This window comes from Neovison vison, chromosome 1 (assembly GCF_020171115.1).
Source record: "Neovison vison isolate M4711 chromosome 1, ASM_NN_V1, whole genome shotgun sequence".
NCBI lineage: Eukaryota > Metazoa > Chordata > Mammalia > Carnivora > Mustelidae > Neogale > Neogale vison.
The window spans coordinates 81,544,064-81,568,456 of NC_058091.1; the positions used below are offsets into that span (position 1 = coordinate 81,544,064).

General features: G+C 35.6%; 1 protein-coding gene and 1 pseudogene across 2 annotated transcripts in view; both read left to right on the forward strand.

Moving 5' to 3' along the window:
• The window catches only part of CEP85L (centrosomal protein 85 like), a 189,622-nt gene that overhangs the window by 139,590 nt on the left and 25,639 nt on the right, over nt 1-24,393 (forward strand). For both annotated transcript variants that reach the window (XM_044249937.1, XM_044249926.1), the window contains exons 6-10: nt 4,876-5,055; nt 15,086-15,238; nt 17,930-18,084; nt 21,547-21,664; nt 22,165-22,215. In XM_044249937.1, coding sequence (XP_044105872.1) covers nt 4,876-5,055; nt 15,086-15,238; nt 17,930-18,084; nt 21,547-21,664; nt 22,165-22,215 — 657 coding nt within the window. The remainder of the gene's footprint in view (nt 1-4,875; nt 5,056-15,085; nt 15,239-17,929; nt 18,085-21,546; nt 21,665-22,164; nt 22,216-24,393) is intronic.
• On the forward strand, nt 5,318-8,249 carry LOC122917060 (annotated as a pseudogene).

Below are 24,393 nucleotides of genomic sequence, written 5' to 3' on the forward strand. Positions count from 1 at the left end.
ATGTGTAATCTGAAGCAGTCTATACATGTCAGTTACATCCAGTTAATTGAGGATGATGTTTAGCTCAATTTTGTGCTTATTAATTTTCTGCTTGATGGATGTTTTCAGTTCTGATATAGAGTTGTTAAAATCTCCAACTATTAAAGAGGATTCATCTGTTTTTCCTTGTAGTTCTCTCAGTTTTTACCTCACATATTTTGCTGCTATCTTGTTAGGCACATGCACATTAAGGATTGTTAAGTCCTCTTCCAGAGTTTTGACCCCGATAACTTTCCTTGCTGTAAAGTCTGCTTTTTTTTAAATTAATTTAGCTATTCCACTTACTTTTTCTTCAAAATTTAAATTTAAATACTAGTTAAACAAAATAGTGTAATATTGATTTCAAGAGTAGAATGTAGTGATTCATCACTTATGTGTAACAACCAGTGTTCATCATAACAACTGCCCTCCTTAATACACATCACCTGTTTAGCTCATCTGCCACCCGCCTCCCTCCATCAACCCTGAGTTTCTTTTCTGCTGTTAAGTGTCTCTTATGGTTTGTATCCTCTCCTCTCTCTCTCTCTTTTCCTTCCCACATGTTCATCTGTTTTGTTTCCTAAGTTCCAAATATGAGTGAAATCATATCTGGGTCTGAGGTTTGGTATCTGACAGTTTGGAGACATTCTCAGTCATTACTGTTTCAAATACTGCTTTCATTTCCTCCTCCTTCTTGTAGTGTTATACCCTTTATAGTTATCGCACAGTTCTTGGATATTCTTTTTTATTTTTAAGTCTTTTTTTTTTCTTTGTTCTTCAGTTTTAGAAGAACTGTGTTTAGAGACATTCTTTTTTTTTTTTTCTTTTTAAATGTTTATTTGAGAGAGTGAGAATGTGTTTGGGGTAGCAGGGGTTGGGGGGACAGAAGGAGAGCATCCTCAAGCAGATTCTGCTAAGTGCAGAGTCCAATGTGGGGCTCAGTCTCATGACCCATGAGATTATGACCTGAGCCAAAACCAAGAGTCAGATGATCAGCCAACTGAGCCATCCAAGTGCCCGTCAGAAACATTCCTTTTTCTGTTAACAGTATTTCTGATGTCTAATTTTTTTTCTTCTTTCTAAGAATAGCCACCTCTGTGCTTCCATTATCCATCTATTCTTGTCTGTTGTTTATCTTAGCATTAATGCCCTATATTAATCATAGTTAAAAAAAAAATCTCTGGTCTGATAATTCCAGCATTCCTATTATATCTGACTCTGGTTCTCATGCCTGTTCAATCTCTGCAGACTGTGATTTTGCCTTTTAATATATTTTGTAGTTTTTTGTTGAAAGTTAGACCTGATGTACTAAGTCAAATGAAATGTGATAAATATGCCTTTAGTAATAAAATGGTAAGGTATAGTGGGAGAAGTCCTCTGTAGTCCTGTGATCAAGTCTTATTCTTTTAGTGAGCCAGTGCTCCTGGAATGTGAACTTCCCACCCAATCATGGGACAAGATGGTTCAAGGCAACTGGAATTTAGTGTTTTCTTCTAGGTAGGTTAGCTTTCTTCTAGGTAGGTTAGTCTCTAGTTAAATAGTTTATCCTGAAGACAGGTCTTGTTAAGAAGAACGTAGTATTCTGGTATATTTCAGAGTGGTTCCTTTTCTCCTCTTCCTGCTGGAAACATGAAGAGATTTTCCCCTGGTGTTCACTGTGAGGACATGATAGAGCTCATGGAGATAAAACTCAGACAAGTCAGGTATCCGCTGTGACTGGGTCTCCCTGGAGTTTTTGACTTTCAGACTTGTATACTCTGAGCCTCCAGTAGTTCCATCAATTTCAGTTCTTTTTTTCCTACTTTAGCATTGGTTGCAAGGAAGATTCTGTTCTGGTAAGTGTGACTTACTCTATTCACTTGTTTCTCCAATTCTGGGGGTAGCAGTTTACTCTGTGACCTTATTTCTGTCAGATCTAGGAGAGTTACTGATTTTTCAGTTTGTTCATCTTTTTTACTTGTAAGTAAAACAGATGAAGGGGAAATTTCTGAGCTCATTACATACCAAATTAGAAACTATAAGTCCATATTATTTTTTTTAGTTTCTTAGCCTAGCCTACCCATCTTACTGAGTTCTAGGCCCACCTCTCTGTCTACTGTTCATCTCTATTTGTATGTTCAGCTGTCATCTTAATATCAATTGGTTCTAATTGTAATTAAGTATATCTACATAGACCTGTTCTATATGACCTCCTTACTTCAGCTCAGAATATGATCTTCCCTGTTACTTGACTCAAAATCTCAAACCATGGTCATCTAACATTTCCTGTCTATTCACTTCTTAAAAAAAAGTTTTTGCTAAATCCTCTCAATTCTACATCTAGACTTTCTTCATTCTGTTTTCTGTGCTCTTGTTCAGCTCCTCTTTTTGTTCAACTAGGTTAGAATAATTTTTTTAAAGATTTATTTTAGAGAGAGCACACATATGTGCCACTGTGGGGGAGGGGTAGAGGGAGAGAATCTTCAAGCAGATTCTTTGCTGAGCATAGAGCCTGACATGGGGCTTGATCTTAAAACCCATGAGCTGAGCTAAAAGCAAAAGCCAGGTGCTTAACTGATATGAGCCACCCAGAAGACCCTAGAATAATTTCATAAAGTGAATTCATATCCATTCTCAATATCTTCTAATTCCTGCTGTCCACTGCATCCAGTTGTTGTAGCACTTGCTTGTCCTTTTTACCCTTCTCTTTCCCTTCAATCAAGCGTTACTGAGAATCTACACATAATGCTAAATGCCAGGGAATACAGAAATTTACAAAACACAGTTTACAGTCTTCTTAAATCATGCTTCTTTGTTGTTATAAAACCATCACAAGTTTTCCCATTTCCTTAATTTAAATCTTAAATTAAGATTTAATTCTGAACCTTGTGATTCTATAGTATGGCCCCGCTTGGATTTTTAAACTTTTCCTTCTATCCATTCCCCCCCCCTCTTTTATCCATACTTTAAAGATATGGGCACTCTGAATATATTCCATTTCTACCTTTTTAAAATGTTCTTTCTGGAATACTTTTCTGTCTTTCTCCATTCCTACCAGAATCCTCCTCATTTTCAAAGTCTATCTCAAAAGTTACCTCCCCCATAAAGCTTTTTTCCTTATTCTAGTGCTGTCTTCATTTATCTTCCAACCTCCCTATACTCTGTACTTAAGATGACTTTTCATAGGTGCTGGGGTGGCTCAGTCAGTTAAACATCTTCCTTTGGCTCAGGTCATGAACCCAGGTTTCTGGGATTGAGTTCTGCATCGGGCTTGGTGGGGAGTCTGCTTCTCTCTCTCCCTCTGCCCCTTCCCCCACTCAGTGTCTGTCTGTCTGTCTGTCTCTCTCTCTCTCTCTCTCTCATAAATACAATCTTAAAAAAAAAAGATGACTTTTCTTTGGCTACTGTATTATATGGTGTCCTGTATATAATTATCTGAGGATTTCTCATATGCTTCTGATAGAATTTGAGTTTTTAAAGGATAGTGCTAGAGTCTGTCATCTCTGAAATACCCAGCACATGATAAAATGCTATTTATGTAATCAGTTTAATTTTTGAATTGTAGCTTCACCTTTTGGTGAAGTATGAGTTCCTCAAGGTCTAGTTCAAATTCATTTGTATAAAACTTCCCTTAGCTACCATATAGTACCACTATCTTAGCACTTACACAGTTTTCATTGTCTTTTTTGGTGATACTTCACTAAACTGGTGGGGACTTGACTTTATCAACTGTTGAATCCCAGTACACAATTCCTAACATGTGCTTAGTAAATACTTGTTGAATAAGTAGAAAAATAATGTCCACTTATTGTGGACATTATTATTCAACTTATGTTGAATAAGTAGAAAAATAATGTTTCTTCACTTTGGCATAACTTTATTGATATCTCTTTTGGCACTTACCACATTCTAATTTACTTGAGGAAATATTTACATTTTCTGACTGCCTTCTCCTGGTTGTAATGCTGCAAGGGAAATGGGAAAGATCTCATCTGAAGTCCTTACAAAGCCTCACTCATGGAAACAAGAATACATTTGTTCAATCAGCAATTATTTTTTTGAGCTCTTATTTTATGCCAGTGATTATTCTAGGAAATAGGGATCTAAGAACAACTAAGGTGGGCAAAAATTTCTGCTTTCATGGACCTTACTTTCTAGTTAGGAGAAACACTTTATTAATACTTACCAAGTTTATGGGGTGCATTTATGGGGTGCCTGGGTGGCTCAGTGGATTAAAGCCTCTGCCTTCAGCTCGGGTCGTGATCCCAGGGTCCTGGGATCAAGCCCTGCTTTGGGCTCTCTGCTTAGCAGGGAGCCTGCTTTCCTTCCTCTCTCTCTCTCTCTCTCTGCTGGCCTCTCTACCTACCTGTGATCTCTGTCTGTCAAATAAATAAATAAAATCTTAAAAAAAAAAAAGTACTTACCAAGTTTAATATTAGCTGGAAATGATCACCTGTGAAGAATTTTTTCTTTAGTTTCTATTTCCCTGGAACTTTCACTTCTCTTTAATGTACTACTGTGTCTCTAATTATACTTTATAACCCAAAAAGTTGCCTTTTATTAAGCTTCTGTTTATGTGATAGGAACTTTATATATTTTACCTCTGTTTTTCAAAAAACAAAAACAAAAAACACTGCAAGGTAAGCTTTATTATTTCTGTTTTATAGATAGGAAGACTGAGGCTTGGCACTGGTAAGCAGATCAACTTGATTTAATCATGGCATGTAACTACAGAATAGGGGAGCTGGGATTAATGCCAAGGTCTCTCTGTTGCTAAAGCCTAGATATACTCTCTGTACTCTACCTGATTTCCAATTTCTTCCCAATTTTTCAAGACAAGTAAACGTTTATCCTTTTTTTTTCCCTCTTTCCTGATAGCCACAATATGAGAACAGTTCACTCCAGACTCCATTTTCTGATCAGTCAGTGTCCCATTCCCAGCAAGAGGAACTTGAGCAAAAGCTTGCGTCTACTGAGAAGGAGGTTTTGCAGCTCAATCAGTTTCTCAAACAAAGAATAAGCCAATTTAGTGAAGAGAAGAAGAAACTGGAAGAAAAGGTAGGTATTTTTAATAAAGTTGAATTAGGTCAATAACAGCCCTTCAACATATAATTATTCGTCATCTGCTGTATTTCAGGTGTGTGTTATAGTAGGTTGTACATTTATATTGAAATGATTAGTTTTGCGGTAACTTTTTGAGAAAACCTGTGCTGTTCACAAAAATCTAGGGATTTTCTTGAGGGATTAAAAATACCACAGTACAATGGAATACTATGCAGCCATCAAAAGAAATGAAATCCTGCCATTTGCAATGACGTGGATGGAACTAGAGGGCATTAGGCTTAGCGAAATAAGTCAGTCGGAGAAAGACAACTATCATATGATCTCCCTGCTATGAGGAAGTGGAGATGCAACGTGGCAGGGTTAAGGGGGTAGGAGAAGAATGAATGAAACAAGATGGGATCGGGAGGGAGACAAACCATAAGTGACTCTTAATCTCACAAAACAAACTGAGGGTTGCTGGGGGGAGGGGGGTTGGGAGAAGGGGGAATGGGGTTATGGACATTGGGGAGGGTATGTGCTATGGTGAGTGCTGTGAAGTGTGTAAACCTGGCGATTCACAGACCTGTACCCCTGGGGATAAAAATATATTATATGTTTACAAAAAAATAAAAAAGTAAAAAAAAACCCCACAGTATATCTTGCTAATGAATAGTGAAACCTTTCTTGAGTTAGTTGCCTAAACTGAGATGTGACACAAATATCTATTTTTCTTTTCTTTTGGGTTCAGTTTCTTTGTCATGTTGGGTATAAAGGATTGGTATAAATAAAGATGGTACTTTTTTTTTTTTATAAGCACATGACTTCATGTTATTTAAGCTGCAGCCCCTGATTCTGAACAAGTGGTGAAAAGCCAAATATCTATATGTACGTAATATATCTGTATATTTATTTGACCTCTCTGCCTTTATTAAAGTATTTATATACTTCATCTCATTCCATTATAGTATCATTAAAGATCAAGTAGATTATCTACTAGCCCTAATTTACTAAAGAAGTATAGATCCTTAAGCTGCTAACTTAGTTGCAGAACTGGTTTTAGATTTCTCTCTTGATATACCCAGCTTATTATTCTATTAACCGAACCTTTCATTCAAGTGATCTTGAAAAAGTTACCGTGATTTCTGCAGGCACGTTTGGAACTATTAATAGAGAACTCAATTCACATTTGTGTGTGTGTGTGTGTGTGTGTATGTGTACACACATATATATATATAAATATATGTGTGTGTGTGAATTAAAATTTTGATCTTCCAAAAATATTTTACATGATTTCTCTTTCTCAGCTATATGGTCTATTTTATCTTGGCTAACTTAAAAGTAACTTAAGTACCTGTTTCTTGTTTCTTTTCTATATTTGTGGGGCTTCCTACAATACCATAATCTGGAGGGAGCTAAGGAAATATTGGTTATATAGATGTAGGAGGGATTAAAATATTTTCTGACCTGATATTGGTTAATTAAAAGATTGTGTGAAAATTAATGATGTTTCAGGGGTGCTGGGCTGGCTCAGTCAGTAGAGTATGCAACTCTTGATCTCAGGGTCATAAGTTCAAGCTGTATGTTGATGTGGAGCCTTCTTTTAAGAAAAAAATAGAAAATTGTGACAATTCAGTGGATACAATTTTTAAAATATATTTTTATGTTTTATCCAAAGTCTTGTCATCTTTTATTACTTTTGGTGTCCAGTGCTTAATAAAATCAATTTATATACTCACCACATATTTGACAGTTTCTACTTGGATTTTTTTTTTTTTTAAGACTTTATTTACTTATTTGACAGACAAAGATCACAAGTAGGCAGAGAGGCAGGCAGAGAGAGAGGGGGAAGCAGGCTCCCTTCTGAGCAGAGAGCCTGATGTAGGGCTCTATCTCAGGACCCTGAGATCACGACCTGAGCCGAAGGCAGAGGCCCAACACAGTGAGCCATCCAGGCGCCCCTCTTCTTGGATATCTTAATATTTCAAACTGTTCATCCAAAGCATAATTCTTAATTTGCCTTCTGAGTGCCCTCCTCTTAAAACAAGATTTCTTCATTGTTCATTACTCTAAATTCAGTTATTCATGCTGAAAATTTTACTAACACTGATTAAGCCTGCCTCCTAAATATGTAATAGAATCCAGACTGGTCTAAGTTATCATATCTTGGCAAAGCTTTTGTCGTCTCTGAAATCAATCTTGCCCTGCCTGTCTGCTTTCCCTCTATCTCCATCACCTTTTTTTTTTCTTTTTGGTTATTGTTGCAATTTCATGTATTTTTTAAATTACATTTTGAATAATCAAAGCCTAATTTATATATAGTCAAATGTATAGATCTTAGGTGTTCAGTTTTGTTTTACTAATAGTATATAGCAATATAACTGCTATCTAAAATAGGACACAAAGCATCTCAATCATCTGGGGTGCCTGGCTGGCTCATTCAGTAGAACAGGTTACTCTTAATCTCAAGGTCATGAGTTTGAGCCCCATGTTGGGCATAGAGTTTACTTAAAAAAACAAACACTTCAGTCACCCAAGAAGTTGCCTTGTACTTTCTAGTCCAGTCTCCTTCCTCTTTCTAAACACTGTTATCACCATAGATTAGTTTTGAGTCTTCTTGGACTTCCTATAAATGAAGTCATACTGTATATATATTTTTTTGTTGGTCTTCTTTCACTTAATATCTTTGAGATTTATTCACATTGTTGAATGTATTCCTATCTACTACTGAGTTGCATTCCCATTATATAGATCACAATGTATCTGCTCTGCTATTAAAGGATATTTGGATTGTTTGCATTTTGGGGAAATTGAATAAGGTTGCTGTGAACATTCTTAAACCAGACAGTTTTTCATTTCTGCTGAATAAATTCCTAAATGTGGAATTTCTTAGTCCTACATTTCATATGTAAATAAGTAAATATAAGTAGATATTTAACTTACAAGAAACTACAAGAATTCTGCACACTTAGTGACCTTTCTGAGTTGGCTATGTGGGTTGGGGCATCCTGAGCCAGTTGTCCTGTGCTGAGATGCTTCCAAGCCTTATTAAAAACACTTAGATCCCCATGAAGCCCAACTATACCCAAGTGAACCAAAAGGTCTGGGTAGGAGTGAGGTTGATGGGCTTCATCGTTAATAAAATCAGGAGTGTTGATAAAAGTAGTAAAACTTTGAAATCTTCAACTCCTGCACCTGCTTATGGTCAATAACCAGCTCTACCAGGAGTACACATCAGATGGAACGTCACCCTGGCTGTAAATTTCAGTCGGCTCTGTTAGATGGGATCGTGGCATATCACAGTACACTTGTGGAAGTGCTGTTTCCTTTGTGGTATGAATAAATGTACCTGTGGGATGCAAGAAAGAAAGGGAAGAAAGAAAAAGAAAGAAACCTGAGTTCTCCCTAGTGTTTGTATCTTGTAACACTTCCAAGATCAGTGTATGAGAGTTCCAGTTATTCCACAGCCTCCTGGCCATTCTTCGTAGTGTGGAAAACTGAACTTTTCTTTCTTTTTTTTTTTTTCCAGCATAACAGTATTCATTATTTTTTCACCACACCCAGTGCTCCATGCAATCCGCGCCCTCTATAATATCCACCACCTGGTACCCCAACCTCCCACCCCCCTGCCACTTCAAACCCCTCAGATGTTTTTCAGAGTCCATAGTCTCTCATGGTTCACCTCCCCTTCCAATTTCCCCCAACTCCCTTCTCCTCTCTAACTCCCCATGTCCTCCATGCTATTTACTCCACCCCCAAACTACTAGAACTCATACAGCAATTCAGCAACGTGGCAGCATACAAAGTCAATGTGCAGAAATCAGTGGCTTTCTTATACACTAACAATGAAAACACAGAAAGGGAAATTAGAGAATCGATTCCATTTACTATAGCACCAAGAACCATAAGATACCTGGGAATAAACCTAACCAAAGAGGTAAAGGATCTGTATTCGAGGAACTACAGAACACTTATGAAAGAAATTGAAGAAGACACAAAAAAATGGAAGACCATTCCATGCTCTTGGATCGGAAGAATAAACATTGTTAAAATGTCTATACTGCCTAGAGCAATCTATACTTTTAATGCCATTCCGATCAAAATTCTACCGGTATTCCTCAAAGAGCTGGAGCAAATAATCCAAAAATTTGTATGGAATCAGAAGAGACCCCGAATCGCTAAGGAAATGTTGAAAAACAAAAATAAAACTGGGGGCATCACGTTACCTGATTTCAAGCTTTATTACAAAGCTATGATCACCAAGACAGCATGGTACTGGCATAAAAACAGACCCATAGACCAGTGGAACAGAGTAGAGAGCCCAGATACGGATCCTCAACTCTATGGTCAATTAATCTTCGACAAAACAGGAAAAAATATACAGTGGAAAAAAGACAGTCTCTTCAATAAATGGTACTGGGAAAACTGGACAGCTCTGTGTAGAAGAATGAAACTCGACCATTCTCTTACACCGTACCAAAGATAAACTCAAAATGGATAAAAGACCTCAGCATGAGACAGGAATCCATCAGAATCCTAGAGGAGAACATAGGAAGTAATCTCTTCGATATCAGCCACAGCAACTTCTTTCAAGATATGTCTCTAAAGGCAAAGGAAACAAAAGGGAAAATAAACTTTTGGGACTTCATCAAAATCAAAAGCTTCTGCACAGCAAAGGAAACAGTCAAAAAAACAAAGAGGCAACCTACGGAATGGGAGAAGATATTTGCAAATGACAGTACAGACAAAAGGTTGATATCCAGGATCTATAATGAACTCCTCAAACTCAGCACACACAAAAGAGATAATCATATCAAAAAATGGGCAGAATATATGAACAGACACTTCTCCAATGAAGACATACAAATGGCTCTCAGACACATGAAAAAATGTTCATCATCATTAGCCATCAGGGAGATTCAAATTAAAATCACATTGAGATATCACCTTACACCAGTTAGAATGGCCAAAATTAGCAATACAGGAAACAACATGTGTTGGAGAGGATGTGGAGAAAGGGGAACTCTCTTCCACTGTTGGTGGGAATGCAAGTTGGTACAGCCTCTTTGGAGAACAGTGTGGAGATTCCTCAAGAAATTAAAAATAGAACTTCCCTATGACCCTGCCATTGCACTCCTGGGTATTTACTCCAGAGATACAGATGCAGTGAAAAGAAGGGCCATCTGTACCCCAATGTTTATAGCAGCAATGGCCACGGTCGCCAAACTGTGGAAAGAACCAAGATGCCCTTCAACGGATGAATGGATAAGGAAAATGTGGTCCATATACACTATGGAGTATTATGCCTCCATCAGAGAGGATGAATACCCAACTTCTGTAGCAACATGGATGGGACTGGAAGAGATTATGCTGAGTGAAATAAGTCAAGCAGAGAGAGACAATTATCATACGGTTTCACTTTGTGGAGCATAACAAATAGGACTGAACTTTTTAAAAGAAAGACCCAGTCATTTCACTTACATTACCCAGCATGCCATCTAAGTGTTATCTTTAAAAATGAGAATCAAATTCTTCCCATAGCCAAAAAGACCCTGCCTAATTATATAGCCCTAGGCTCTGTCTGTCTCCCCTTAGTGTACCGAGTCACGGTGTGGTGCTTGTAGCTGCTCAGACAGGTCATGGTTTGTTTCTGGTCCCAAGAGTCTTGACACAGAGTTTCCTCTTTGCCTGGTAAATACTTGTCTTCTCCCACTACTCAGTCACCTATTTATTTTGTCAAGTCTCATCTTAAATATCTTTCGCCTCCAACTCCTCCTTTCCTATGTTTAGAGCATTTCTTGCTTGTTTTTTCAGTGCTTATCACTATTTTGAATAATCATTATGTTTTAGTTTTTCTCTGTAAGCTCCAGTATGGCAGAGGTGTATTGGCTTGTCACTGTAGCATATGTAGCACCGTCCACAGTGCCTGGCATAGGGAATGAATGGATGGATGGATGGATGGATGGATGGATGCTTTCAAGTGATTTTTGCCAAGAGGGAAGAAAAGAGTAAGGTAAGCCCAGCAAAGGACTATGAAAGAATAAGTAGAAATAATCAAAGATGTCAGAGGAGTGCATGATAGAGCAAATTCCTGAGATAAATAGGGAAGGGTTGATTACAGACACCAAGATGAGGAATTAGTTTTGGAAAAGGGGAATAGTCTCTCTGTGGAGTGAGGCAGTTGAGAATGGAAATGTTTAGAACAGAAAAATTAAGAAGGAGGGTTGGTGTAGTTGGTTTAGTTGGTTGAATTTGTGTCAGAGGCCATGGAGATGATTTGAATTCTTGAAGGGAGAATAGATGCTAGTAAAAAACTCATGGGTAATGCATCAGCTGACCAGCATGTTAGACCCACAAGAGATTGGATTGCACTGTTTCCTTCTGCATTTCCTTTCTGTTACCCTGATCAAGACTGATACTACAACAGGAAAACATTTAATGTGATAACAGCAACAACAGAAGTTACTCTTTGATAAATTCTTTCTTGTATATACTAGACAGCATGTTAAGGTATATTCAATACATTTTCTCATTTAATACTAACTAATCTTCACAAAAACCGTAAGGCATAAATCTGTACCCCCACTTTTAAAAATGAGCTAATTGAAGCTTGAAGAAGAGTTGAGTAATTTGTTCAGTTGCATGTAAGTAGAAACTGTTGAAAAGCTAGGAGTAAAATTCAAGACAGTTTTTCTTTTTAAGACAGTTTAACTCTACAGCCAATGCTTTTTGCTTCTAATAATAATAATTTACTAAAAACAAAACAAAACCTGGAGGAAAAGATTTCCTCAGTAGTCTGTTTTGTTCTAATTATTGTATTTAAGATGAAGAAAAATATATTCATTTGTAAACCTTTTCTGAAAACAGAGCCATCCTATTACCTTCTAGGAATAATCTCAGTACTAAATGGTATCTCTTCGAAAGGATAAAAACCTAACCTTTTATAAATAGAATAGGGAAGATTTATTAGTGATTCCTCATTTGCCTAGAGGTAATTACTGAAGTTGATTTTAGTAATCAACATATAAAACTTGAAAGTTCACACACACACACACACACACACAGAGCTTTTCATCTGCAAAGGGCTTAAAAAAAAAAAAAGACCAGTGATCATGTGTAATCAACTTATAGTCAACAAGTAGCATAAATAGTATCCAGTAGGAGGCTGTTGGCAGAGATTAGTGATCAAAGGCAGCAAGCCTGACCTAACAACAGAAAAGACAGTTGACCAGCCACAGATAAAGAAGAAAACAAGGACATCTTTGAGTAATAGAAGACATCATGACCAACCTATTCTATTGGATGCTTTTTGAGGACATCATTGTATCACATTTAAGACACTTAAAGAAATAAAAATCAATTAGGGAGCCTTTAGTAAAAATAGGCTGGTTAGTTATTTCTGTAACTTATAGGGTCATTTGCCAAGGCAGGAGCAGGCTTTATCAATGGGGAATCCAGGCACAGGTGGCTGCTAGATTATAGAAATCAGGTTATGTACAGTGTGGAAGAATTGAAAGAATGTTGACCTTTCAGTCAGATGATTTATATCTAAATCTTACTTACCTCTGTCTCAGTGACTTGTGGTTAAGTTACTAATGATCTCTGAACCTCATATTCAAAAAAGGAATCACATATCTTTTTCGGAAAAAGTCTTTTCACATCCTCTGCTTAGTTTGTAATCATATTATTTGTTTTTTGATGTTGAGTTGTATAAGTTCTTTGTGTATTTGGATATTAACTCCTTATTAGATGTAGCATTTACAACAGACATATGAAAAAATGCTAAATATCACTAATCATCAGGGAAATTGAAATCAAAACCACAATGAGATATTACCCTACACCTGTCAGAATAGTTAAAATCAAAAATGTAAGAAACAACAAGTGATGGTGAGGAACACTTGTGCACTATTGGTAAGAAGGCAAATTGGTGCAGCCACTGTGGAAAACAGTATGAAGGCTCCTTAAAATACTAAAAATAGAATTATCAGACGATCCAGAATTCCACTACTGGGTATTTACCCAAAGAAAATGAAAACACTAATTCAAAAAGGCATATGCACTCCTGTGTTTATTGTAGCATTATTTACAATAGCCAAGATACAGAAGCAGCCCAAGTGTTTATTGATAAATGAATGGATAAAGAAGATGTGGTATATATAAGTGCCACCAAATATTACTCAAATGTAAAAAAGAATGAGATCTTGCTGTTTACAGTATCAAAGATGAACATGGAAATTATAATGCTAAGTGAAACAAGTCAGAGAAAAACAAATCCCATATGATTTCACTTATATGTGGAATTTAAGAAACAAAACAAAAAGAAGAAAAAAGAAAGAAACAAAAAAAAACCAGACTCTGAGATACATAGACCAAACTAGTGGTTACCACAGAGGCTGGGGGGTGAGGGGCAGTGGTAAAATAGATAAAGGGGATCAAGAGTACACTTACTTTGATGAGCACAGAGTATTGTACACAATGTTGAATTACTATACTGTACACCTGAAACTAAGATAACACTGTATGTTAATTATACTTCAGTGAAAAAAGAAAAAGGGAATTGTATTATGTGGTCTTTCAGGTCATTATAATGGTCAGGAGTCTGTGAGTTCCAATAGAGCACAAATTGTCACACCAGCACACTGGCCTTTAATCCTGAGAAATCCCCAGTAAATAATGGGATTTGTCAGTTTTACCAGGGTTGCTCCTTACCCAAGGTAGTAACTGGATCCTAATGTTATTGATGGAATGAATAGATAAAAGGAGATGTGGTTTATTTTTCTAATTGAAGTTGTTTTAATAAAAGTTGTTATATTGGATTTGAAAGAAATTAGGTAAGGCGTGAAAGAAACTAGATTGTGCAAAGTGTTAGCGTTAATAAAATTTGGGAGAGCAAACCATTATATTGCCAATTACTGGCACTTACTTCCCTGGTGTATGTGGGAAAAGGCTGTAAAAATATTTTAGAACCCTGTAAGTTTCTAGATTTTAGAAAACTGGTAAGTTAAGGTGAATAAGACTGAAGTTTACTTTTTAGGTAGCTATTTGTGTACACATATTATTTATATTTGAGCTGAAATATTAAAGAACTTTGAATATGATATGAAATTTAAAGATAGTAGTTTTTAAGTAGAAAGGTGAAAAAAAAATAGTACATAGGTCTGAGGTTCAGCCTAGAGAAATTGGCATTTATTAGAATCATATAGTGTGTGTATTCAATTAGGTGTTCAATTAACATATTCCATCAATCCTAAAATGACATCGTTGGTACAGCACACCTTTATTATATGTAATATTGAGTAAGAAAATATGTTGCATGTTCAATTATGACATAATACCTTAACAGTAGTCTTAGCTTGAAGGATGCGTGTGTCTCACTAGTGCCCTTATTTCTTCCCAAGTATCCGGTAATTTTGGTAAGTTCTCCTGGCTTTGATTGTGTTTCTTGAGTACATGATAAGCAATTTCTTAGCAAATCAGTAACAAAACAGCTTTAGTAGCTTGTAGATATCTTCCTTTCTTAAGTCACATAAAATATTTGGATACAGCTTTGTAAGAAATAAGTAATTAGAATCCTCTCTCCAGAGATGAATATTTACTTCACTGATTTTAAAATTATATCGTGTGGCTCTGTTTCATTTTTCTGGATACTCAGTAACTGTTTTCAACACCAAATTATAATGTAACATTTTTAAGGTAATTTAAACATCATTTAAACTCAGCACATAGTTGCCACATGTACATACTGTTGAAATGACAGAGGTGGGAATAGCTTTGACCACGTTTGCACATGTGCTGGCAGTAAAAACTCTATCATCATTTCTAGCCAGCCCATGGCAGTTTTGTAAATGCCATCAGTTGTAAAAGCAGACAAACACAGAACTCTTGATTTCAGTGATATGAAAATTTGTAAAAATGTGAATCTTAGAATTGATGAATTAAAGTGAATCTTACTTGAGTTGGTGGTAGCCTTAACTAGAACTGTTGGTTTAGTTATTATTTTTTTAATGCCACAAAGCCCCTGAAGATTCAATATCTTTTTCTTTAGCTTAAAACCAGAGATAGATATATCAGTAGCCTGAAAAAGAAATGCCAGAAGGAATCCGAACAAAACAAAGAGAAGCAGAGAAGAATTGAGACCTTGGAAAAGTATCTGGCTGATCTTCCAACTCTAGATGATGTACAGAGTCAGAGTCTACAGGTAACATGAACTAAAATGCTCATTTTTAAATAACATGAAAGCCTACTACTTTCTTAAATTGACCATTTGGAAATTTCATAATTTTTTTTATAATTTAAAATTGTTGATCTATATTTGGCTAATTATGTTAAATCTAAGTGTTTAATTGCTATTTTGAGGATTAAACTTTAATTAGAAACTTTAAGCATGAGTTTATCTTTATTAATTAACATATGATTACCTTCCTAAGAAACCTGTGTGTTAACTTTTTACTTAATACTGTACTCTAAAAGGCAGTTTCTAACCCAGTCTGACAGCCCCATTCCAAACACACAGGGGTTCACCACAGTTCTGACTTTACCCAATATTCTCTGTGATTCTCCAACAAGGCTCAACAAGACTTTTTTTTACTATCTTTCCAGATATTTGATTTGTTTTCTTCATTCTTCTTACCCTTTCCTTAAATTCTTTTTTTTAATTATTTATTTTTTATTTATTTTCAGCATAACAGTATTCATTATTTTTGCACCACACCCAGTGCTCCATGCAATCCATGCCCTCTCTAATACCCATCACCCGGTTCCCCCAACCTCCCCCACCCACCCCCACTTCAAACCCCTCAGATTGTTTTTCAGAGTCCATAGTCTCTCATGGTTCACCTCCTCTTCCAATTTCCCCCAACTCCCTTCTCCTCTCTAACTCCCCATGTCCTCCATGCTATTTGCTGTGCTCCACAAATAAGTGAAACCATATGATAATTGACTCTCTCTGCTTGACTTATGTCACTCAGCATAATCTCTTCCAGTCCCGTCCATGTTGCTACAAAAATTGGGTATTCATCCTTTCTGATGGAAGCATAATACTCCATAGTGTATATGGACCACATCTTCCTTATCCATTCGTCCTTTGAAGGGCATCTTGGTTCTTTCCACAGTTTGGCGACCGTGGCCATTGCTGCTATGAACATTGGGGTACAGATGGCCCTTCTTTTCACTACATCTGTATGTTTGGGGTAAATAACCATGAATTCTTAAACTTTAGTCTGTGGTCTCCACTCCTCTGACCTATTCCGGCCATTTTTCTTTCTTAACAATACCTCACTTGAGTCTTTCTACAACTCTGGTCAAGCCAGTCTTCTTGAAATCTTATTTACAAATCTATTAAACCTGTTGTTTAGTCCTTTTTTCAGTTTTTCTCATCATGAAATTCTCAACCTAAGTATAATTGACATTTAAGGGTGGATAATTTTTTGTTCTTGGATTCTGTCCTGTGCATTAAAGGCTGCTTAACAGCATTTCTGGCCTCTGCCTACTAGATGCCAATAGCGCTGCTCCTACCCTCTTTCCTCCCCAAAACCAAAAATGTCTATAAACATTTCCAAGTATCTCCTGGGGTCGGGGGGGGATCACCATCAGTTGAGAATCATTGGTTTAATCCATGGAGTGTCATTATTGTACCGACTCTAGAACTAGAGTAGATTCTTTGTTTATATTAATTTATGCATTGTAAGAATAAGAGAGGATAATGTCAGAAAAGAACTAAAGAAGTATCACAGGAGTTTGTATGAGCAGCAGCAGAGAGGAATACCGATTTAAAAACATGTGTTCATATCACTTTATACCCATTAGGTTGATTAATAACAAAAAACCAAAAACCACTGATGACAATGTGGAGAAATTAGAATCCTCCTATACTGTTAGTGGGAATGTAAAGTGGTATAGCCACTATGGAAAACTATATTTCCTAAAAAAATTATCATCAACTTGCCTTCTGGGTATGTACCCAAAAGAATTGAAAGTGAAGTCTCAAACAGATGTTTGTACATGACATATGTTCATAATAATGTTATTCATAGTAGCCAAAAGGTGGAGGCAACCTAAGTTTCAACTGATGGGTTAATGGATAAAATGTCACATATGCATATAATTCAGATATAAAAAAGAATAAAATTCTGAAACATGGATAAGCCTAAATACATTGTGCTAAGTGAAATAAGCCAAACACAAAAAGATAAATACTGAACGAAGTTCCTAGGGTAGTCAGATTCATAGAGACAGAGAGTCAAAGTGTGGTTGCTGAAGGCCCCAGGCAGAGCTGGAAGGGGAGTTGCTAATGAGCATACAGTTTGTTTTGCAAGAAGAAAAGAATACTGGTGATTAGTTGAACAACAATGTGAATGTACTTATACAGTATGGAACTGCACATTTAAACATGGTTAAGATGGTAAATTTATGTTATGCATATTTTACCATAATTAAAAATGAAAATTAAAAAATATCCCCAATTGAGATTATTTACCTTTTTCTCTCTTTCTAGAAAATTTTTTTTCAAGATTTTATTTATTTATTTTAGAGAGTGAGAGAGGGAGCATGGTGGGTGAGGGACAGAGGGAAAAGAGAATATTAAGCAGATTCCACACTGAATGCAGAGCCTGAGGCAGGGCTCTATCCCAGGATCCTGAGATCATGACCTGACCTGAAACCAAGAGTTGGTTGCTTAACTGACTGGAACACCCAGGCATACCCTGGTCTTCTAGAAATTTTTGACCCCATTCTTCTCTGTAATCTCATTCTCTTAGCTCTCATTACACACAAAGGAGGAAATAAAGTACCCTAGATAAAGTATAGTGTGATTTTTAACCACAAGCCTGTTAATAAGAATTGAGAACACTAACACCTTTAATATTCTATATGTTGTGAATTTTCTCCTTAGCTTCAGGTTTTAGAAGAAAAAAATAAGAATTTGCAAGAGACTCTCCTAGATATGGAAAAAAAGCTTGAAGAGATTAGAAAGCAGTGTCAAGAAAAAGAGGCACAGCTAATATGCCAGAAGAAGAAAGAAAAGGAGTTGGTAACTACAGTTCAGAGGTAAGAAAACCTTCAGTAATTTTTTCTGCTTACTTTTGTTACTCCTATTTCTCATAAAGCATTTCATTTAAAATGCATTAATATATAATTATTGCTATATTGTTATCTTAAAGATGTACTCTTTAGAACCGTATTATTTCATTGAAACATTGTATCAGCTGTGATTTCATATGTTAATGCAATATCTTGACATGTTGCCAAAGGTTTTAGATGAGAATAGTTAAAATCTACCCCCACTAAAAAAAAAAAAACCCCAAAAAACCCCCAAAACAACCCACCAATTGAAAACTGCAAGTATTATCACAGTCCGATAGCTTTACTTTGCCCAAAATAATGACAAGTTCTAGATAACAAAAAGGGGCAAATACTCAAACTGAACTCTTTAATATGATAGGGTAAAGGGACATAACTGGCTTCCATTTTACCTGACTACAGAGCAACAGGTATGGCCATTTTGTCAAGTACCTTCCATGTTTACTCATATAACTTGCCTCATGGTCCTCTTCCCTTTTAAATTAATGCAGTTAGAATGACCGGGAATATCACTTGTTAGTATATTTAGCTAATGTATTTAAACTGGAAAATTAATACTGGATTTTTGAAAAACCTAGAGAACTATGTTGTATATGCATCTTTCATGTACGTTGTGTTTTATAAAACTTAAGCCTTAATAGATGATCAACTACTAATAGGTAAAACTATCGAGAAGAATAAGACAGTAAAGCAACAAAACTAAGAAATACACTCACCATGCTTTTACCAGTTGTGTGTAACTACAATCAAAATCCATTTGATAATTCCATGTTAATATTGCTTTACTACTTTGAAAGTCTTAGATATGCCTGACCTACTTTTTCCCATAGATTTCAGTACAGAAAACCTCTGATTCTGGGACAGTTTAGTCTTCAGTGTTTCTAATCTCAACTGCAAAAAATTCATATACTTTTAATTTTACTTTTATTTTCACATTATTTTCTGCTTTCTTGTTCTTTAGTTTTCCTCTCCATAACTCTGCATCTTCTATTGTCTAGTCTCAAAACAGCTTCCTCACTTCATTTACTCAACCATATATTCTTTTTCTTTGATCTTAGATGAAATGAGAAGAGGTAATGTATCTGTTCTGTTTTATGGGGCATTTTGATCACCAACTCAGGCTGTGCCATTTTACAAATAGAATTGGAAACACCTGAAAATAATTTGAATGTTTGTTTTGCTCCATTGTGTGCTTTTATGTTTAATATGATATTATACCTTCTCTTACATTTAGATTTTCTCTTTTATTGAGTTTTTAGAGAACATTGAGTCTAGTGCTGTTGATTAGATATAATTAGTACAGTGCATTTCAGAATCCGTGTTCCATTTCTTTATCTCAACACTCTCTAAAATGATAGCATCCTGGAAAATTTCTCTTGATTTCAAATAGACATAAAGGACCAAAGAAGGTCTTCTGTAATTCTCAGTACTTGTAAGGCTCTGGTGTCACCAGACCCTGGAGACCGAGGTGTTCATTTTCCTCAGCTATATGAGAAAGAATTTCTTGGGTCCAGAATAACTTCAGATCTATATGTGACTGTAAATTACATCATTACGTTTATCTGTGCCTATGTAATATTTCTAAGTTAATTACTTTATGAATATAGAAGAACTTCTGGTATTTAAAAATCAGATTAAAGTTTTCCATTAGACTTGAAAATGCAGGGCGCCCGGGTGTCTCAGTGGGTTAAAGCCTCTGCCTTTGGCTCAGGTCATGCTTTCAGGGTCCTGGGATCGAGCCCCACAATGGGCTCTCTGCTTAGCGGGAAGCATGCTTCCCCACTCCCGCCTGCCTCTCTGCCTACTTGTGATCTTTCTCTGTCAAATAAATCAATAAAAGTCTTTATTAAAAAAAATGAAAATGGAGGTAAAATATGTGGATGGGGTCCCTAGTAATGCAATAGTGGGTACTTTCACTATTCAAGAGATTAATTTTCTAAGTGAGTATACTTCAAAACAGAAATGAAAATGTTATGTGAAAGATTTGTTTGGTATTCCTTTCATGACAGTACATTGTTCCCTTCTCATAGTGGGTTCATTTTTTTTTAAGACCTTAATAGTTTTAATGTAATTTATTTCTCTTAGAATGTTATAAATATATAGAAGTAGTGTGTAGTGTCTTGACACTGAATTGAGAGAAAAAAATGTATTCTCAAATAGAAATAATGTATTTTTCACTTTCAGACTGAAAAAGCAAAAACTTTTATGACAAGGAAAAACAAATTACAAAGCAGTACACTGCATTCATAATACATAAAAAACCTTCTCCAGTGCTGTTACTTATTAACGTATTGGAAGCCCTTATTGTAACCATCTAAGACTGTCAGTTCTTATCCGGAATCTAGATAAGCATTTCTTTAACTTCTGTTTTGTTTTGTTTTGTTTTGTTTTGGAAGAGAGAGAGAGCGAGCACAGGAAAGCCATAATACTTGAAAGAAGAAAAATAATGAAAATAACAAAACTCCAACTATAAAAGTCTTTTTTAGTATTCAGCTTCTGAATATGATTACAAGCTTCCTAGGTATCTTTCTGCTTTGATTTTGGTCATTATTGTTAATGGTATAGTTCCTTTTAACCAAAACGTGACCATCCTTTCTTTCTCAAGACTAACACCTTTTAGGGCACCTGGGTGGCTCAGTCGTTAAGCGTCTGCCTTCAGCTCAGGGCGTGATCTTAGGGTCCTGGGATGGAGCCCCGCATCAGGCTCCCTGCTCCGTGGGAAGCCTGCTTCTCCCTCTCCCAGTCCCCCTACTTCTGTTCCCTCTCTAGTGTGACTCTGTCAAATAAATAAATAAAATCTTTTAAAAAAGACTAACACCTTTTAATCTTTTATTCTTAGTATACCAGAAGGGCTTCCTTTTGTTGTTTCCTCTTTTGCATTGCAGTTCTGTGCCATGAATAGCATGAGAATCTATTAGGTCAAGTAGTAAATAAATTGTTGCTCTTACTAATGAAGGAGAAATGTAATTCTACTGGTTTTAGCAACAGCTTCCTTATAAACAAACTTCTGCTGCACTCAGAATGAAGCTAAAAGATGTGTGTTCTTATTCTTAGGTTCCCTAACACAATCCTCTTAATCAAGGAGCGCTGCTTCAGGGGGAGAAGGAAATAACAGGATTTAGATTGCCGAGCTCACATTAGGTTCATGGGAACTTCATTAGGGCCTAAGAATGTCACACACTGAGTAACTTTTGATTCTGACTTCAAATCTGCCATTTTAGAAAAGATGATCAACTTTCATTATATTTCTTACTTGTATGAAATACAGGTACTCAAGTGTATACATGTATAGGCTGTAGGTCTCAATTATTGCTTGGTTAAAAAGTACTACCGACCCTAAGAAAGGTACTTCATTTATGTTGAAGTCATCTACCAAAATCAGCAACAGAGTGGATTTTCTTTATCTAATTGTCTTTCTAAAATACATAGCTTGCAGCAAAAAGTAGAAAGATGCCTCGAAGATGGAATTCGCCTTCCCATGTTAGATGCAAAACAGCTTCAGAATGAAAATGATAACCTGAGAGAACAAAATGAGAATGCTAGTAAGGTCAGTTCATGTCTTTGATAATAAATGTGAAGTCTGTATTATGTTGGATATGTGTGTATAGATATATGTTATAGCTATTTTATTTTATATTTTTGTTAATAATAGCTTAGTTTGAACTTTTTATATGGAAAGAAAGTGACAGTTTAAGTAAATTTAAATATATTCTCGTAAAAGCCATGCTAAGGAAATTACATTACTTCTTAACAAAAGAATATCTTTTCCTTTCTAAATTATTCAGTGTCTGTTTCAAAGTTATTTTTATAAATTGCATAGAGTTTTATCAAGAACCAAAGGAAGACTTTTGCAGTTTTATGTGTGATCCAAATCATATGTCTATTTAAAGAATACTTGGTATGAATACTTTTATTAAAAAAAAATACCACCCAATTTTTAAAAGATAAAGTCATTATTTCTGTGCTTTTGTTTTTTTGAAATATTGGTACTTTTAAAAAGCAATGGCAAAAATTTTGATTCACCCTGATGTATTTCCTGTGTTTTAGATAATAGACAGCCAACAAGATGAGATTGAAAGAATGATTTTAGAAATTCAGGTAAGGGATGTTTTGTGCATATTTTAATTTAGCTGTATGTTGATTTACTCTTAATGGCTGTATAACCCAAAAAATACTAAAGCATATATATATTTATATGAAAAGATTAATAGCACTTGAAGTGAAGTTGCAAATTCTTTAGTATTAATCTTGTACTTTTTAGAATTAAACTGCTATTTGGTATATCAATTATTCAAAAAATCTTGGAAGATTGTTCTTTTCATTTCTGTACCTTGCTTGTTTAACTTGGTGTAGTCTACTGCTGGGGACACATTTGGTTAAGGTCAGCATTGATCTAGTTATTAAAGACAATGGACTATTTTTAGTCCATTGTGACTTGTCAACACAGCTCTTCCTCCTAGTGATTCTCTGCTTTATTTTTTGTATATTCTCCAAGTATAACACGTTGTTTTGTATTTGGTTTTGAACTCCTGCTTAGGTTCTTAGGAGGAGAGTCTGTGGTAGTTCATATGTGTATCAAGAGCTTAAGAGTGTCTGATTCATAATCCACGACCAAAACCTGTGGATTAAATGTATTTTAATTTTTTATTAATTTCTCATTTATTAATGAGTACCTGCATGTGTGCCAGGCACTGTTTTTGGCACTGGGGATTCATCAGTAAGCAAAGCAAGTCTTTAGCCATTCTGTGGGATGAGATGGACAAAATTAAAATACCATGTCAAGGAATGATATGTACAATTAAAAGGTACAGTACAATGACAGACAGTGCTTCATTAAATACGTGGTCATGACGTTTTTCCTGAGGAAGTAATATTTGAACAGAGATCTGAATGATGAATAAAACCCAAGGAAAGTGCATTCCAGGCAAAGAGAGCCACCATTGCCCTGAAGGTGCGTGGTGTACTCCAAGTCCAGCAAGAAGGCTGCTAGCCTGAAGTGCATGATGGTGAGGTAGAGTGGTGAAAGGTGATGGAAAGTAGCCTGGGGCTAGATCACAAAGGGGTAGATGTCTTTGTCTTTTATTCTGTGTATGATGGAAAACCACTGGGCATTTTTGCTGAATAATTTTCTTATTTTTATACCTCCTAAAATTCCATTTTTAGGAAGTAAAACATAAAAACGATAAATGGTTTAAATGTCAGAATAATAGACCATCTGTTTTGATTGTCATCTGGCCATATTAAATGATGTATCATTTTAATCAAATACTAGGCCAGTTCTACAAGTGGTGTGTAGCCTTACTGTATAGGTTCATGGAGGTGATACTCTTTAATCTTTATTCCTATGGACATAATTTCAGTTGTTTTACTAGCCATTTGAATCACAAAATGATTAAGTTCCCTCACCCATTATTAACTGACTTACTATAGACCATAAGAAAAAGAATTTATATTTTACTTGGTAACATTTTCCAAGAAATCATTCAAATAAAGTTATCTCAATCCAAATTAAGGACAGTCAGCATTGTCCTTTGGCACTGAAATTGTGGTGGACAAGACTTGTAATTAGTTTTATTAGTTTATCATATACTGTCTCTCACCTTATAGATTATCAGGATATATTTGTATCAATTGAAATGTGCCTTTTTCTTATTTATGGTGACATCTTAATACAATTTATTCTTACACAAAAGCCATGTCTTTTAGTCACACTTGAATATGTCATGACCATATATAAATATGTAGAAGAATATGTAATTTAAATGCCATTCTATTCTTTGATTTGAAAATGTTTGTGTGAACATTTCAAATTAAAAATTTCAAATTAAACTCCTTAATTCTGTTATCTTATGTTTTGAAGCAATGGGTATTTAAGCCATTGTGGCCATCTCTCTAAGCCATACATCTAATATATGGTTTGCTAACAGAGCAGATAGCAAATGCTGATAACTGGCCAAATTAGCTATATTTATCAAGATACTACTGAATAGAAATTATAGATGGAGACAAATATGCTTAAAATGGTAAGAAAATTTTTGCCTGATGTTTCTTATTAAAACTTTTTAATTTTGGCCCTTCATAGTTAAAAAAGCTAGGTTTTTTATTTGGTTGTATGTGTGGTGCATAAACAATGAATGCTGGAACACTGAAAAGAAATAAAGTGAAATAAAATAAAATGGGGGAAATAAGGTGTGTAATCTGTAAACATCTGAAAATATTGCCTATTTTAAAAAAATGGATACTAAGTATTTCCCTAGCATTGGAAACCACAGGGAG